The sequence below is a fragment of the Phalaenopsis equestris genome, unplaced genomic scaffold (assembly GCF_001263595.1).
Source record: "Phalaenopsis equestris unplaced genomic scaffold, ASM126359v1 Scaffold001294, whole genome shotgun sequence".
NCBI classification, from domain to species: domain Eukaryota; kingdom Viridiplantae; phylum Streptophyta; class Magnoliopsida; order Asparagales; family Orchidaceae; genus Phalaenopsis; species Phalaenopsis equestris.
In genome coordinates this window covers 436,320-450,497 of record NW_018165733.1, presented here as the reverse complement: position 1 = coordinate 450,497, position 14,178 = coordinate 436,320, and the positions used below count along the sequence as shown (strand labels likewise).

Sequence of the window (14,178 nt, the reverse complement as noted above, 5' to 3'; positions counted from 1 at the left end):
TTTTTTTTTTTTAGAATTACCTTAAGCTGGCCTTCTACGTGTGCTCTGAACAAAGCTTTAGAAACTGCCTGCAAAAAGAAAGGATGAAAGATTAGTGTTAACATAAAATAACCAAAAAACACCACATTTTTTTATTAAGCTGCAGCAGGTTGCCTTAAAAAGCCCCTTATAATCAAGTGGTCCAAGTATTGCAGGCATGGTTCCTTCATCTAACCTGTCAACCATCTGGAGCAGAGGACCAAATGATTAGCTATCAATTGTAACAAGAGAGTGTCGACTACTAACTCAGACCAATGGACTAGAGCTTTTGTTTAAGCAACATAGATGACCAGTTGTTACATTAAAAATGATGTTTATCATGACATTTGAAGCTTCAATGGTTATTTGATGAAGGGTAGCATAACTTTTTTTATGCGTACAAGGAAAAACATTGCAAAACCCAATGATGGATCCCATAAAATTTATATGCATCATATACCCATTTTCTTTTTGCATATTTCTAACGGATACAAAAGAAATTTCAATCAAAGCTTTGTTAAACTTTATGACACATGCACGCACACATGTGTGGATGTGTAAATGAGCTTGCACCAACACATATGCATACGTACCCACGTATCCATAAAAGCATGGATGCAGTTCTATTTATCCATCACATTGCAAAGTGCAACAATGTATCCTAACAAACATGGACAATATGCGCATCAATTAGCATGTCAATATGTACATGTGGATGTATGAATGTAGTAAAAGCTTGTACATGAATATCATTTAAGCTTAAATGTATGTATACAATAATATATGTATTTTGAATACAGCTCAACCTAACAACAGCGTAATGAAGTATAATATTCTAGCTGAGTGACCCAATCATCTATTAAATTTTTTTATGGACCATGCCCTCTACTGGTTTGACAGTCTACCAATTTTCGTTTTGTTTGTTTTAGGTTTGTGCGTGTGTGCGAGCGCGGGAGTGTGTGCCTACATGTGTGTCTGCCAATCGATGAATGGATAGATAGAAAGATAATATGAAAGAGGGGCTCAAGGCCATGCACGAGAAATGCCAACATTATTTTGAAAACAATAGCTATTCAAAATTTGAATAGGCCAACACGAGAAGTATTACCATAAAATAATATTGGCTCTAAGGGTAACACGAGAAATGCTCAAGAAGTTCAGAACTAGAGACTCTGTAACATTGGCACACCTTACAGATCTAGTAGATAACATCTTGGTACCATGCATAGCCCTTTTAACGTAACCGAATCTGTCAGGCTTGACCAAGTTACCTCTTTCCTTGTCGATAACAAGACCTCTAATAACCTACATAAAACGGTATGAATATATTAGGGCTTATTTGGCATCATTTTATTTTCTATATTTGTTTTTGCTTTAACTTTAGTTTTTGAAAACATGTATGGTAAATATAATTTTTATATGATTTTATTTTTTCTTTTAAACAAACCATCTTATTTTTAAAAACACTCAAAATACCTAAGAGATATTTTGTTCATGTATTTTTGAGAGTTCTTAACAATAACCACAATAACAAAACGTGGTATAATTAAAATAAAAAATAAACAAAATAAAATAAAAATAGAAAACAAAAGTGATCCCAAATGGGGCCTTAGGGGAACAACTTATGGGGACCAATTTCATAAAAGTGGCTATCGAAGTTGCACAATTCTTTATTAGCTTTTTGTACGACAATGACAGAAGAAGTTAGTCATCATCACCATCTTAAGCTTATTCCAACTATTCTAGTTAGACACATCCCGAGTTGTGCAACCAAGGTCGAAGAAATTGTTTAAACGTATTGGTTGTTTGGGAATACTTTTGATTTTATTTTATTTATGTCTTTACTTGAAATAAAACATATTTGGTATATTATAAAATATGTTTAGTTATTTTGAAAACACTCAAACCAACTTTTAAATATTTTTTGTGTTTTTAAACACAAACTATTTTCTGTTTGGGAATACTTTTGATTTTATTTTATTTATGTCTTTACTTGAAATAAAACATATTTGGTATATTATAAAATATGTTTAGTTATTTTAAAAACACTCAAACCAACTTTTAAATATTTTTTGTGTTTTTAAACACAAACTATTTTTATATTAAAAAAAAAGTAAAAACATCCATAAAATGAGCTAAAAAATATGTTTTAAAATTAAAGTAAAAGAAAACAAAACAAAAACGACCCAAACAAGCCATTTAAAACCAAAAAACTAAAATGAAGCATTGAATGCAAAAGCTACTAACAACCTCTTTAACATGCCCTTTCAAACATACCAAGTTAGGATCAAATTTAAGATCATCTACCGGGAATCCCATACTTTCAAGATTGGCCATACCATAGTCGTATGCACGCCCTTCCCATGCCTGCAAAGATGTTAGCGAAGCTGTTAGCATTTCATAGAAATTTCATGAAAGAAGACTCAAATATGCTCACAAAAATATTAAAAATTAGATGATGATACCTAGAGGAACATCGACTTATAGTCAGTCGCAAAACCTACCAAGTTTCGTTCAAATGATGCGTGAAGGGTTCAAAGAATCTCCCTAATTGTAATCTTAGAAATCGGAAAACGTTATTATTCTTCGTTCACCAAAATCTAATTTCTTCTATCAAAATCAACAGTTTACTAACCTGGGATATATTAAACTTTGTGGCCGAAGGTAATAATAAGTTGAGTTTGAGTGAGTTTAATTGAATTCAAAATACAGAAGTTGAGTTCCTTCTTTAAGCAAAACAGAACTTTGACTCTTTAAGTCATTATTTCTAATTCAAATCAAAATTGATTCTTATGTAATATGATTTCCAAGCATCACTATTACATAAAATATATCTAGTTCAGACCTAAAAAGGCCTCGAAATCAATTTTGAGTTCAGAGTGGAGCTTGAATAGCCTGTGAAAAGGCACGTTTTGTTCACACAATTTTGATTTCTAGTCATGAAACTATTGTGGAATGCCACTAGAATGACAACAAATTAACATAGTTATGTGGGATCCTCAATTGTAATGAAATCATTAAAATATCACTCATTGCGCAAAACGAGCAGTGTCAACACATCTAGAATGCTAAAACTACCCAAAGAAAACTCTCGCGATTGACTGAGCAAATATGCAAAAATGACAGCCTGAGAATACGACAATGCATGAACATGCAAAGTCATCTTCCGTTGCACAAAACGGACTATGTCGATATGTCCAAAAATCTAAAAATCTAGGATAATCACTCACAATGCCTACAAGAAATAGTCAAAAATTTGCTCGTGACTGAGGTGATGAGCATAGAATCAAAACGTACAAATAATAAAATTTTATGCAGAAAAAACAAAATCAATACACAAGGTGCTAAGATAAATTTTGATGAGCTCAAGAGACAATATTGTGAGGGAAAATCTATCATTACTATTATAAATTAAAATAAATTTAAACAAATATAAGATTATAATCACCATTATCTATATTATTAACCATGTATATCATATTTTAAATACTTAAAAGCTTAAAATTAAAATTTAAATTACTGTTATAATTCTAATTTTATATCAAGCATTTATTTTCAAGAAAATAAAACAAGAAAATTTTTCTATTCTTAATTAATTTAAGTTAATACATAATTTTATTTTAAATAGCTATTAATTATTAGAAAAACATAATCGTGAAAAGATCAAATCGTTTGAAACAAAAGAAGTATGCAATCCCACGGAATCCCTTCTCCCCTTTCCCCCATATCGTGTAATAGTGCCAAATACCCATCCTATCGGCCCATTGCCCTATCCCATCACCAAAATAACACCCAAAATAAATAAACACATGCTATAATATTAAATAAAATAGAAAAAAATTAGCCTCATCTTTTTCTACTCATTCCCAACTCTCAAAAGTCAAATGCCCCAAACTGACCCTCACACAAACTACTCTACCTCCATATCCAACTCGCATCTCACCCCCACTAGCTCCCTCATCCTTGCCTTGCCCTCTCACTACCACTTTCTTTCCTACACCCACTTCCATTCAAACACAAGATCCCAAACTCTTATTGTTCTTCACCTTCCACCCTTGCTTTTGTTCAATCAAAATTTGTTTGTGAATTTACACCAAATAGACAAACATACTTCTACAAGAAATAAATAGGAAGAAAAAATATATTGTGTGATAAAAAGAGCTATTAAAAGAGATGTTATGGGATTTGATAGATTTTTTTTTTTATGGGATCTTATAGATTGATAGGGTAAAGTACACAAGTTATATGCCTCATATTTTGTACCCTAAATTTTTAATCTTAACCCCTAATTTATAAGTTAGGTTTGGTATTCATCACAGTACAAAATGGCTACATTTATGCTTTGTACAAGAAAGTAAAATATAAGAGTTGTGTAGCATGATCTGTAGCTTGATAGAATGAAATTGTAAAAGAAAGTAAAACATATGTCATATTGATGACTATATGTTCGGCACTTACCTAGTTGACAAATAGTTGTCACCACTGGTCGAGTTGTTAAAGTAGTTTTTCACCACTAGAGTTAATCAGTAGTCGTTCAACACTTACTGGTCGAACTTGTCCATAAGATGAGTACGATGTTTCTACTTGTTGCCTTAATCAAGTCATCATTTATCCTAAAACTAGATGGGACTAAGAATTGTGCACATTTGATTTCTACTGCTATATAATCAGCTTGAATTTTTTCATCGAGGTCTTTTGCTATACAACTTTAACTATGAAAAACATTCATGGCACAGTAATTAGGGCTATCCAAATTTGACCCAACATGTCAACACGACCTGAACTCAACCAAAAAATTTGGGTTCGGGTTCACCTTAACAATTTTTATGTCTGGTTCGGGTTAAGAATCATAATCCATTTAATTTTTCGAATTCAATTGGACGGGCCAACCCAAAGTTGACCCAAAACTTGATGAAATTGATCGAATATTAATTGAAATTGACTTGAAATCTACCCAAATAGTTGCTATGTTATGCCTTATGATAAATGGGATATGCAGGCCAGTTCGGGCTGGCAAGTTAAAGACGAGTCATAATTGGTTTGGACTTACTGACCCATCTAAAATTCAGCTCAAGTTCGAGACAAGCATTTTTAGGTCATTTAATTTCATATTGACTCGAACCCAACCCACAAATATAATTTGACACCCCTAACAATAGCAAGGAAGTCAAATCAAAGCCTTAGGAAAGAAGGTAATAAAAAAGCAAGCAGGTTGTAAAAAAGGAGAGAAGCTTGTGAGGCTCATTAGTTTAGTTAAATCCACCGTGTTGTTCATACCCACCTCAGCCAACTCCTCTCCATCAACACTCTCGATAGTTTCTCCCTCAAGCACTTTGCTCTCCCACCATTTCACCATAACAAAGCCCCGATTTGTTGAATACTCAACAATTCAAAAATACAATTTTGTGGTACTAACTATTTTATCATGTCCACAGGTTCAAGAGCTTGGCTGGACACCCACCACTACAGAATTACATGTCCGGACGCATTAGTAATCAGGGACGCAATAGTGGGTCTCCAACCTCTCTCAAAGTGTTAATGCAAGTAGAAAAAAGAAGATTTTCAATATTTAGTTGCACTATTAATATAAAATGGTAATTAATCATTGATTCTAATTATCATGCAGGGGTAGAGGAAGAGCCAAATCCCGACAGAAGCCAGCTGCAGCGATAGTCAGTCTACCACCGCACAGTCTGACTTTAAGATATGGAGGCTGGTAATGGAAAATAAGAAGCGGAGGGTGTACAACCAAGTGTGAAGGGAATTGCATTTAAGTTCGAGCACTCAAGTGCTCTCCAAGGTGGTTTATGGTCATTATTATCAGAGCATGTGAAACTTGCCCGGCACATCACTGCTATGAATAACGAGATCCTTCGATTACATAAGAACCAGCGGAGAGTGGAGGACACTTTAACCTGACAGCCAGAGCATATTATACATCGCCATGGCAAATGGCCTCTGAGTTATGTGGTTGAGGAGGATGAGGGAGAGGAGAGGGAGGAGGATGACGCCACGAACGGTTTTAAGTGTTTGTTTTCTTATTTTTTGTGTAAACATCATTATTTATATCTAGATTTTGTGTATAAATGTGAACATTTACGCATTTAGCTTAATATTTATTAAATCATATTTGTTTTCATTATCAATAATTATTTGTGCAATAGATTCTATGTTGTGTTGATGGATAAGTAAACTTTTATGAGATTGGTATTTGTTGTGTGCATGTTGTCACGACCCGGCCCAGGACTTTAAATTAATTAAGAAGGGTATAGACATTCAGACGATGGGATTTAAAAATTTTTATATTGATTTTTTATAACTAACATTATAATAAATGAATGAGTCACTAAAGAAATTAAATTAAAGCAGTACAAAATTTACCTCATTACTGGTTGTTCGCATCTGCTACAAACACTTGCTCTTCTATCCCTCGTATTTTAATTCACTTAATTACACCTGATAAGTTAGTTTACAATAACAGTGAGCTAATCATAGTCAGTGAATACTCATACTCTTATATTACAGTAGCACAATCAAAGAGAAAATAATGTGCATGTCATTTAAGCCCTTAAAAAATCATTAATAATATATTTATTAGCTTACGAATATGATCACTCAAAATATTTCAATATTTAAGATGTTATACTATATCAAAAACATGTCTATATCATTTATATTTGTACAACCGTCACAGGAGCATCATCTAAATTGTATCATTTAAGGCATTTTAATATCAATACACTTTTTCATTTACGTGCACAAGTTCTTTAGCGTTCTCCCACTAATACCATAAAGAGGTGACTCCATCATAATCAAGTATACACATACAATTAATCTATGTGGTTCATATTATTCACAACACACTCATTAAAAAAGGCTCGACTTGAAGATTATAAGGTGAGTTTTAGATTTTTAATTACAATATTTAATAAGATTTTTATACTTATATTTTAAATAATATATATACATATATTTAAGATTACAAAAGATAAAGTAATGAAAACTAATACTTAAAAGTTTTAATAGTTTATTTAAATAAATAAATAAATGTTATAGTATGTTTATTTTCGGCTTCCAATTTTAGAAGAGTTTATGTTAAGGCAAATCAAATAATAAATTAATCGACATCGAAATGAGTACTCATATTCTTTTGTTATAATAATATTATATTTTTTTCTCGACCAAATGTATTTACTGTTACTATTATAATACTGCATATCCATGATTTATGATTCTTTTGAATTTTATTATATGAATAACATGTTTGCTCTGCTTTGTTTAAGTTATCATTGAATCTTGTACAAACATATTTATGGTTATGCAAATGAGAAAGAAATATTCATTATTAGAAACTAATATTTTTTTATAGTATGTTTCATGTGCATGTTTGATTATGATAGAATCACCCATTTATGGTACTAGCAAAGGAATGTTAAGCTGGTCGCGCACATATATGGAAAAGAATTTTGATATTGAACCATACTAACTGCTATAATTTTTAAAAGAACATCTTGTGGTAGTTGTACAGATATAAAATGATATAGATATGTTATTTACATAGTAATATTCATTGAAAAGCATCATATTCTTTAAATATCAAATATTTATATTTGCTTATTAAAAAGTTTAACTGGCATGATTTTACTTCATTTTCTCTTGTATTGCTAAAGTTTAGAAGTATTAGTATTTCACTAGCTTAGTTAAGTTACCTGTTTTTTTAATTTAACATTTTAGGTTCAAATAAGTGATTAAAAGATAAGCGATAGAAAAGAAAAATGTTTATAGAAGACGAGGACAATCAGTAACGAGGTAAATTTAAATATGATGTTTTAAATTAATTTGATTAGTGGCTCTTTCATTTGTTAAATGATAAATAAATAGAAAACTTAGTTCACATCGTCTGACCATTTGTAATCATCTTAGTTAATTTCAAACCCTGCGTTAGGTCGTGACACTATGAATACGGTTTAAGCAATAATCAAACCAAATTGCACAATTCCAAATTCATAGTGTCCATATATGGTCCTAAATGTTATCTTTATTATATCATTGTCCATAATCCTAAACTAAAGATATACAAATCTCAGATCAATTTTTGAAAAGATATAATCCCCTTGTTATTGATCAAATAAGTTGTCAGTCCTCGACAGTGGATATTTATTCTTTACAATGAGCTTATTTAGTTTGTTGTAATCAATGCACATTATGAAGCCACATCCTTCTTGACAAATAACACTGAAGCTCCCCAAAGAGATGTGTTTGGCCTGATAAACTCATATCTAATATCTCCTCCAACTGACTATTCAACCCTTGCAATTCCTTAAGGCCATTCTATAGGGTGCTTTAGATACTAGCTCAGAACCTGACAATATCTCAATAATGAAATCAATCTCCTTCATTGGAGGTAGCTCTAGTAAATCATCAAAAAAACTTTCCGATACTCTAACACCGGAAAATCATTCAATGACTTTACTTCTTTAATAATTTCCTTCACATAAGCAAGAAAATCTTAATTTTCACTATTCAATAATTTAAAGGTCTTCAAATATTTGATTATTGTCGAAGCCAACCCTCTAACACCACAAAAAATTTGATTTCTCACCATGTACATCAATTTTAACACTTTTTTTATTACAATCAATCATTACAAAGTTTTCAAATAGTCAATTGATGCCCAAAGTTGCATCAAATTCAACCAGTGGCAAAATGATTAAAAGTACATCAAAATTCCACTCATAAGTAATTAATTTTACTTTGCATAATCGATTTACTTCCATATGACTCCCACTTGTCAATTTAAAAGAAAAAATAGTTGGCATTAATATAATATTCAGACTTATCAATCTAACCAAATCATCAACAAAAAATGAATGAGATGCCCCATATCAAATAATACGTTTATTGGTTTATCCTAAAGAATTAAGATACCTATTATAAAAAAAAATTATAGTGAGCACTTAGGGAATTCTTTAATACATGTTTAATTTTATAACCATAAGAATCAAATAGGTTATGATGCAATTAAATCTTTTCTTTTTATTATCATCTAGGTCACATGAGTTATCATTTCATAAAATGCATGAATGCCACGTATTATAATCCATGGCATACTAGTTCATATGTTATCATGTCTTACTTTATCTTTCCTATTATTCATAATTTTGAAATAAAATAAACCAATCTAATTAGTCTCAATTAAACTTTAAATTTATATTATTTATACTTTTATTCAATCATCCTAATGACATTTTTATCAAGGTTGACCATGACCATAACTTGTCTCTAATATCACTATTGTCACGACCCGACCTTGTAGTTCAGAATTAATCATTTCTAGAACTGTGGTAGAGCGATATTAATATTTTTTAAAAATACAATAAACCATTATAATTTTTCAATAATAAAAATAGTCACTAAAAACCATAGTACACTAAGCAAAAATCAAATCAAACTAAAGTAACAACATAGTCTGAAAGTAAAATATTATCGTAATCCAACTAACAATAGTACAACATTAATCTAAAATAAATAGTACAAAAAATTATAATTGTATCAAAGATTATTACTTCGTATGAGTAGTCCTATAAATCAACTCTCTTATGTCAGTTATATCAAACTAAAATTTTACCTAAAAGAAATAATTAATTTAAACGGTAAGATTTAAATTGATATACAAAAGCTATGTATGAATGTCCGAAGGAAATGTAATTCATTAATTAATCAAGTTTTGTAAACTTTCATTTAAATTAGCTCATTTTGTTGAATTTAAGGGTCCGTTTGGGGCCTCTTATAAGTGCGGGCGGCGTTTTCAAAACGTCGTCGTACCGTTTGGTTCGCACGTTTCGTCAGTTTATCTGAAACTGTGTTTGGGTTTTTACACTAAACGCAGGCCGCGGGTTGACCCCTGCGCGGGCCGCGTTTCAAGATAAGCAGTTTATCCTGAAACGCACAAGCTGCCCCAAACGGACCCTAAGTCATTTATTTTTTTATCATTTATCTTCTTTATAAGAAGTCATATCAAGATCACATTCATACACAAAAATATTCTCAAAAATTTATAAGCATAGGTACTCTCAAAAGTTTATATTCGTAGAAACCCTAAAAATTTTGCACCAAATTGTGTACTCTTTTAGAATTAACCAAATCTGGAATTGCGGTCGGACGGTATTAACCTTTTTTTTTAATTATGCAATAACTCATTATAATTTTTCAATAATAAAAATAGACACCAAAAACCATAAAGTACACAAAACAGAAATCAAATCAAACCAAAGTAACAACATAGTCTGAAAGTAAAATATTATCACAATCCGACTAAAAATAATACAACATTAATCTAAAATAAACAGTACAATAAATTAGAATTATATCAAAGAATATTACCTAGTATCAGTAGTCCTCCTGTAAACTAACTCTTATGTTAGTCATATTAACCTAAAATTTTACCTAAAAGAACCAATTAATATAAATAGTATGTTTTAAATTAATATGCAAATGTTATGCATGAATGTCCAAAGAGAATGTGATTCATTAATTAATCAAGCTTTGTAAACTTTCATTTTAAATTAGCTCTTCCTATTCAATTTAAGTTATTTATCTTTTTAACAATTGTCTTTCTTTTTAAAAGGCATATCAAGATCACTGTCAAATCAAAAGATATTCTCAAAAATTTATACTCATAAGTACTCTCAAAAGTTAATACACGTAGATGCCCTCAAAATTTTGCACCGTAATGTATATTTTTTTTTCATTTTAATTTTATTTTTCGTGCACGGGTACAATAGCACCCTCGTCTAAAATCATAAGGGGGTAAATCTTGATTAACTTAAACATTTACTTATCATTTCATAACAATTTAAAATTATTTAAAAACACTTTCATATTTTAATTATTTTTCTCTCATTTATGAGACAATTTTCAAGTATTCAAAATATAAATTATAAACATATCTGCTTTTAAAACAATATTGCAAGTTCAATTTTATCAATATTACTATTATCCTTTATGCTTAAAATACAACTTTTAAATGAATTATTAATTTAATACCAATAAGAAAGCAGTTACTCACCTAAACCCTTCAATGTATTTCTCTTTCCCCTTGGATTTTCCTTTCGTATCTTTTAATTAATACTCATTACCCCTTTGATTGATGATTTAAATTGATAAAACTTAAAATTAATTTAATTAAATTTTACATAAATAAACAATCATTTTATATAATTAAGAACTTAAAACTCATAACACTTACCTCCCTTCACTGTCGTCACTTCTTCTTGGTTATAGAATCTAAAAATCCTTCTAGTTATGCTTCCTCAAGCATTTACATTACCAATTATTTATTTAATATAAATAAAACCCAAACAATAAACTTGTCCTAAATGTCGTAATTTCTTCTCCCTCAAATCTAAAATTTTGAATTAAACATATTATTAATAGTTCATAATTAAACATGCATTTTAAATTCAATGATTAAAATGAATAAACCCAAACTCACCTCTCTTCATTGAGCTCGGACAGGCTTGCTCAGTTTCGAACTTCGTCACCTTCTTTGCTCGAAGCCGCAAGTAGAGTCGCTCCCTTCCCCTATTCCTTCGCACGTAGCCACCTAAACCCAAACTTCTCACCATTTTTCTTCTTCTACTACTTCTTCTTCTTCTTCTTCTTCTTCTTCTTCTTCTTAGAGCGCAACAACATCTTTTGCCACGCTCGAGCATGAAAGATTCTTCCCAAAACACAGTGTTCCTCGCCTTGTTCTCCTTCCTCTCCTTCCTTCTCACTAGAGCCTCTCAACGAAACATAACCTCCTTCTATAAGCCGCTCAAATCTGCACGAGGCTTCGCTAGGGGTCGTACCATCTCGCAACCTGCATTACCGCTCATCTCCCTCTGCTTCTTCTTCACCCAAAGCCTTTGGCGACAAACGACGAGTGAAAATATAGTCAATGACATTGAAACCCTGCTAAGAGAAAATGTGCGACTCTTGCTTCTTCTCCGCACTGCATATCTTGCTCGTCCTCTCTCTTTTTGTTTCCAAAATGAATGATTGTTTCAAATGTAAGCATTTGTTGTCTATTAAAAATCGTCAAAACTTTTCATCGAACCTTGTTGTAGATTCAAATATTCTTCATTTATTTATTTTCCTTTATTATTTTTTTTAGGTAAAATTACTACACAAGGCAACAAATGTTAATGCATGTACTCCACATACCTCGCATTAGCTTCACGTTCTTGTCGTTTTATCCCCTAAATTAGCAATTACCCCTAACCTCCTACCAAAGTCCTAATCCATCTCAGACATTCGGTCCTTAGGCACCTTCTAAGAATTCTAGAGCACATATCCTTTGACCATGTGGTTTCGCACCTAAATGACATCACAATAAAGAATGGTTATAACTTGAGCTCTCTACTGAATGAGTCACCGTAAAACATTATTAAATTATAGTCACAACGAGCGTCTGTAAATTTTCCAATAGCTCAAAAATCCCCCAATGTGATAAATTACAAGGTGTGCTTGATAGAGCATGAAATATTATATTAGCAAAGAGAGATTTAAATGATTCTCTGAATAAAACATCTACCCAAAGTATATACGGTCCTCCTGAATAATGTAACTTGTACGCTAATATGTTTGAACAACTACCTTCTCTGTCAAAGTAAACCAAGATCAACATAATTTGAGATAATGGTAGCATGAGATCATAATTGTGTTTGTTATCATTTCTCACACCATCCAATTTAAATTAAAGTTGATAATTTTTTTAATCTAAAAACAAAAATGCTACAACTATATGTTAAGCAATTAAATCATAAAAATTTGTCTTAAAGGAAAAAAATTTTCTCAAGCAAAAGGAAGTGGTAGTTAACCAAACAATTTTACACTAATGAAAAACTTGAAACTATATCAAAATATGCTCACAAAATGTGGCAAAATCTCTTAATAGTGTCTTATCTAGAATTTGATCTAACATATAACAATTTGACCCCAATCCACAAATATCTCTCCAAAGAGCTAAGCATAAATTTTTGAAGCCCACTGGCAGTATAAGAAAGAATCATAAATTCTTATAAAGCCATAAAGGTGTCCTCTATGGCATTAAAGGGGGGAAAATTCATCCATCTAATTAAAGACTATTTGAAATTAAAATTGCTATCAAATATTTATTTATCCGGAAAACAATATAGCTACAGCAATAATAAGGAACGTCCTCATAAGGCTATCCCAGGTAATTTCAAAAAAAAAAATGAATTTATTGTTCTAAATCAACAATTCAAAACTCTCACGACAACAATTATTTTAATAGCCTATCTGCCTAGATCTTTTTCTCTTTTCTTCTTCTTTGCTAGTTCCGCATATTATGGAAGAGCACGTGTGACAAAAAGACAGGAACATTGTCTGTAATTCCATCTTTGTGACTAAAATAGTATGACGCTACAGTAATAAGAAAAGTAATACTATTGGGAATGGCATATCATCAATAAAATCCAAAAATCTCACGCAAAACAAAGATATAGTTTTTACCATCACATTATAGTGAATCAATGTGTAATCCATATCATAACCGATGGCACTAATTGACCGGAAATTTAAAGTCCTGCTACAGAATATCCCATGTGCAGAATGCCTGGCCGTAAATGGTTCCTGCAATCAGTTTAACTGTGTGAGATAAAAGAAAAACATATTTGTTTCAACAAAGATGCATGGAATTGTAAAATGAGCATCCACCAATCAAAGCATTAACTAAATAAAATTCATAGAAATAGAAGATAGTAGTTAGCACCCAACCACATGTACTCGTACACAAAGAACAGCTCATCCATTTCATTTGCCTAAAATAAAAAAAAAAAGAATGCAGGCAATGATTTCAAGCTTTGAACAATTCAGCATAATAATCTGCTTTTGCAGTACATTAGAAATTTATGTGTGGCAGCATTTAGACAACACATAAAATGACCTAAAAGGATGAATACTAACTTAAATTAAATCAGAATAAATAGAAAGTTAATCAACAAAGGTTGAAATCAAATAAAGAATGAGTAAGCAACAAGAAAGGAAAGACTGCCAAAGTGATGTAGAAACTCCCCAAGTCAAGCAGTGGGGACTTGGGCCGAATTTGCAAAACCAAAATTGTAGGAGATTAAACTATGTGGTATTTGTTAAATA

General features: G+C 31.2%; 1 protein-coding gene across 5 annotated transcripts in view; it reads right to left on the bottom strand.

Moving 5' to 3' along the window:
- Window positions 1-14,178, bottom strand: part of LOC110033795 (cytosolic purine 5'-nucleotidase) — a 63,248-nt gene that overhangs the window by 44,659 nt on the left and 4,411 nt on the right. For 4 of the 5 annotated variants that reach the window (XM_020737890.1, XM_020737895.1, XM_020737893.1 and 1 more), the window contains 4 exons: window positions 13,537-13,656; window positions 2,269-2,385; window positions 154-225; window positions 21-68 (listed from right to left, as the gene is read on the bottom strand). In XM_020737890.1, coding sequence (XP_020593549.1) covers window positions 21-68; window positions 154-225; window positions 2,269-2,385; window positions 13,537-13,656 — 357 coding nt within the window. The remainder of the gene's footprint in view (window positions 1-20; window positions 69-153; window positions 226-2,268; window positions 2,386-13,536; window positions 13,657-14,178) is intronic. The other variant, XM_020737894.1, reaches the window with a different exon arrangement.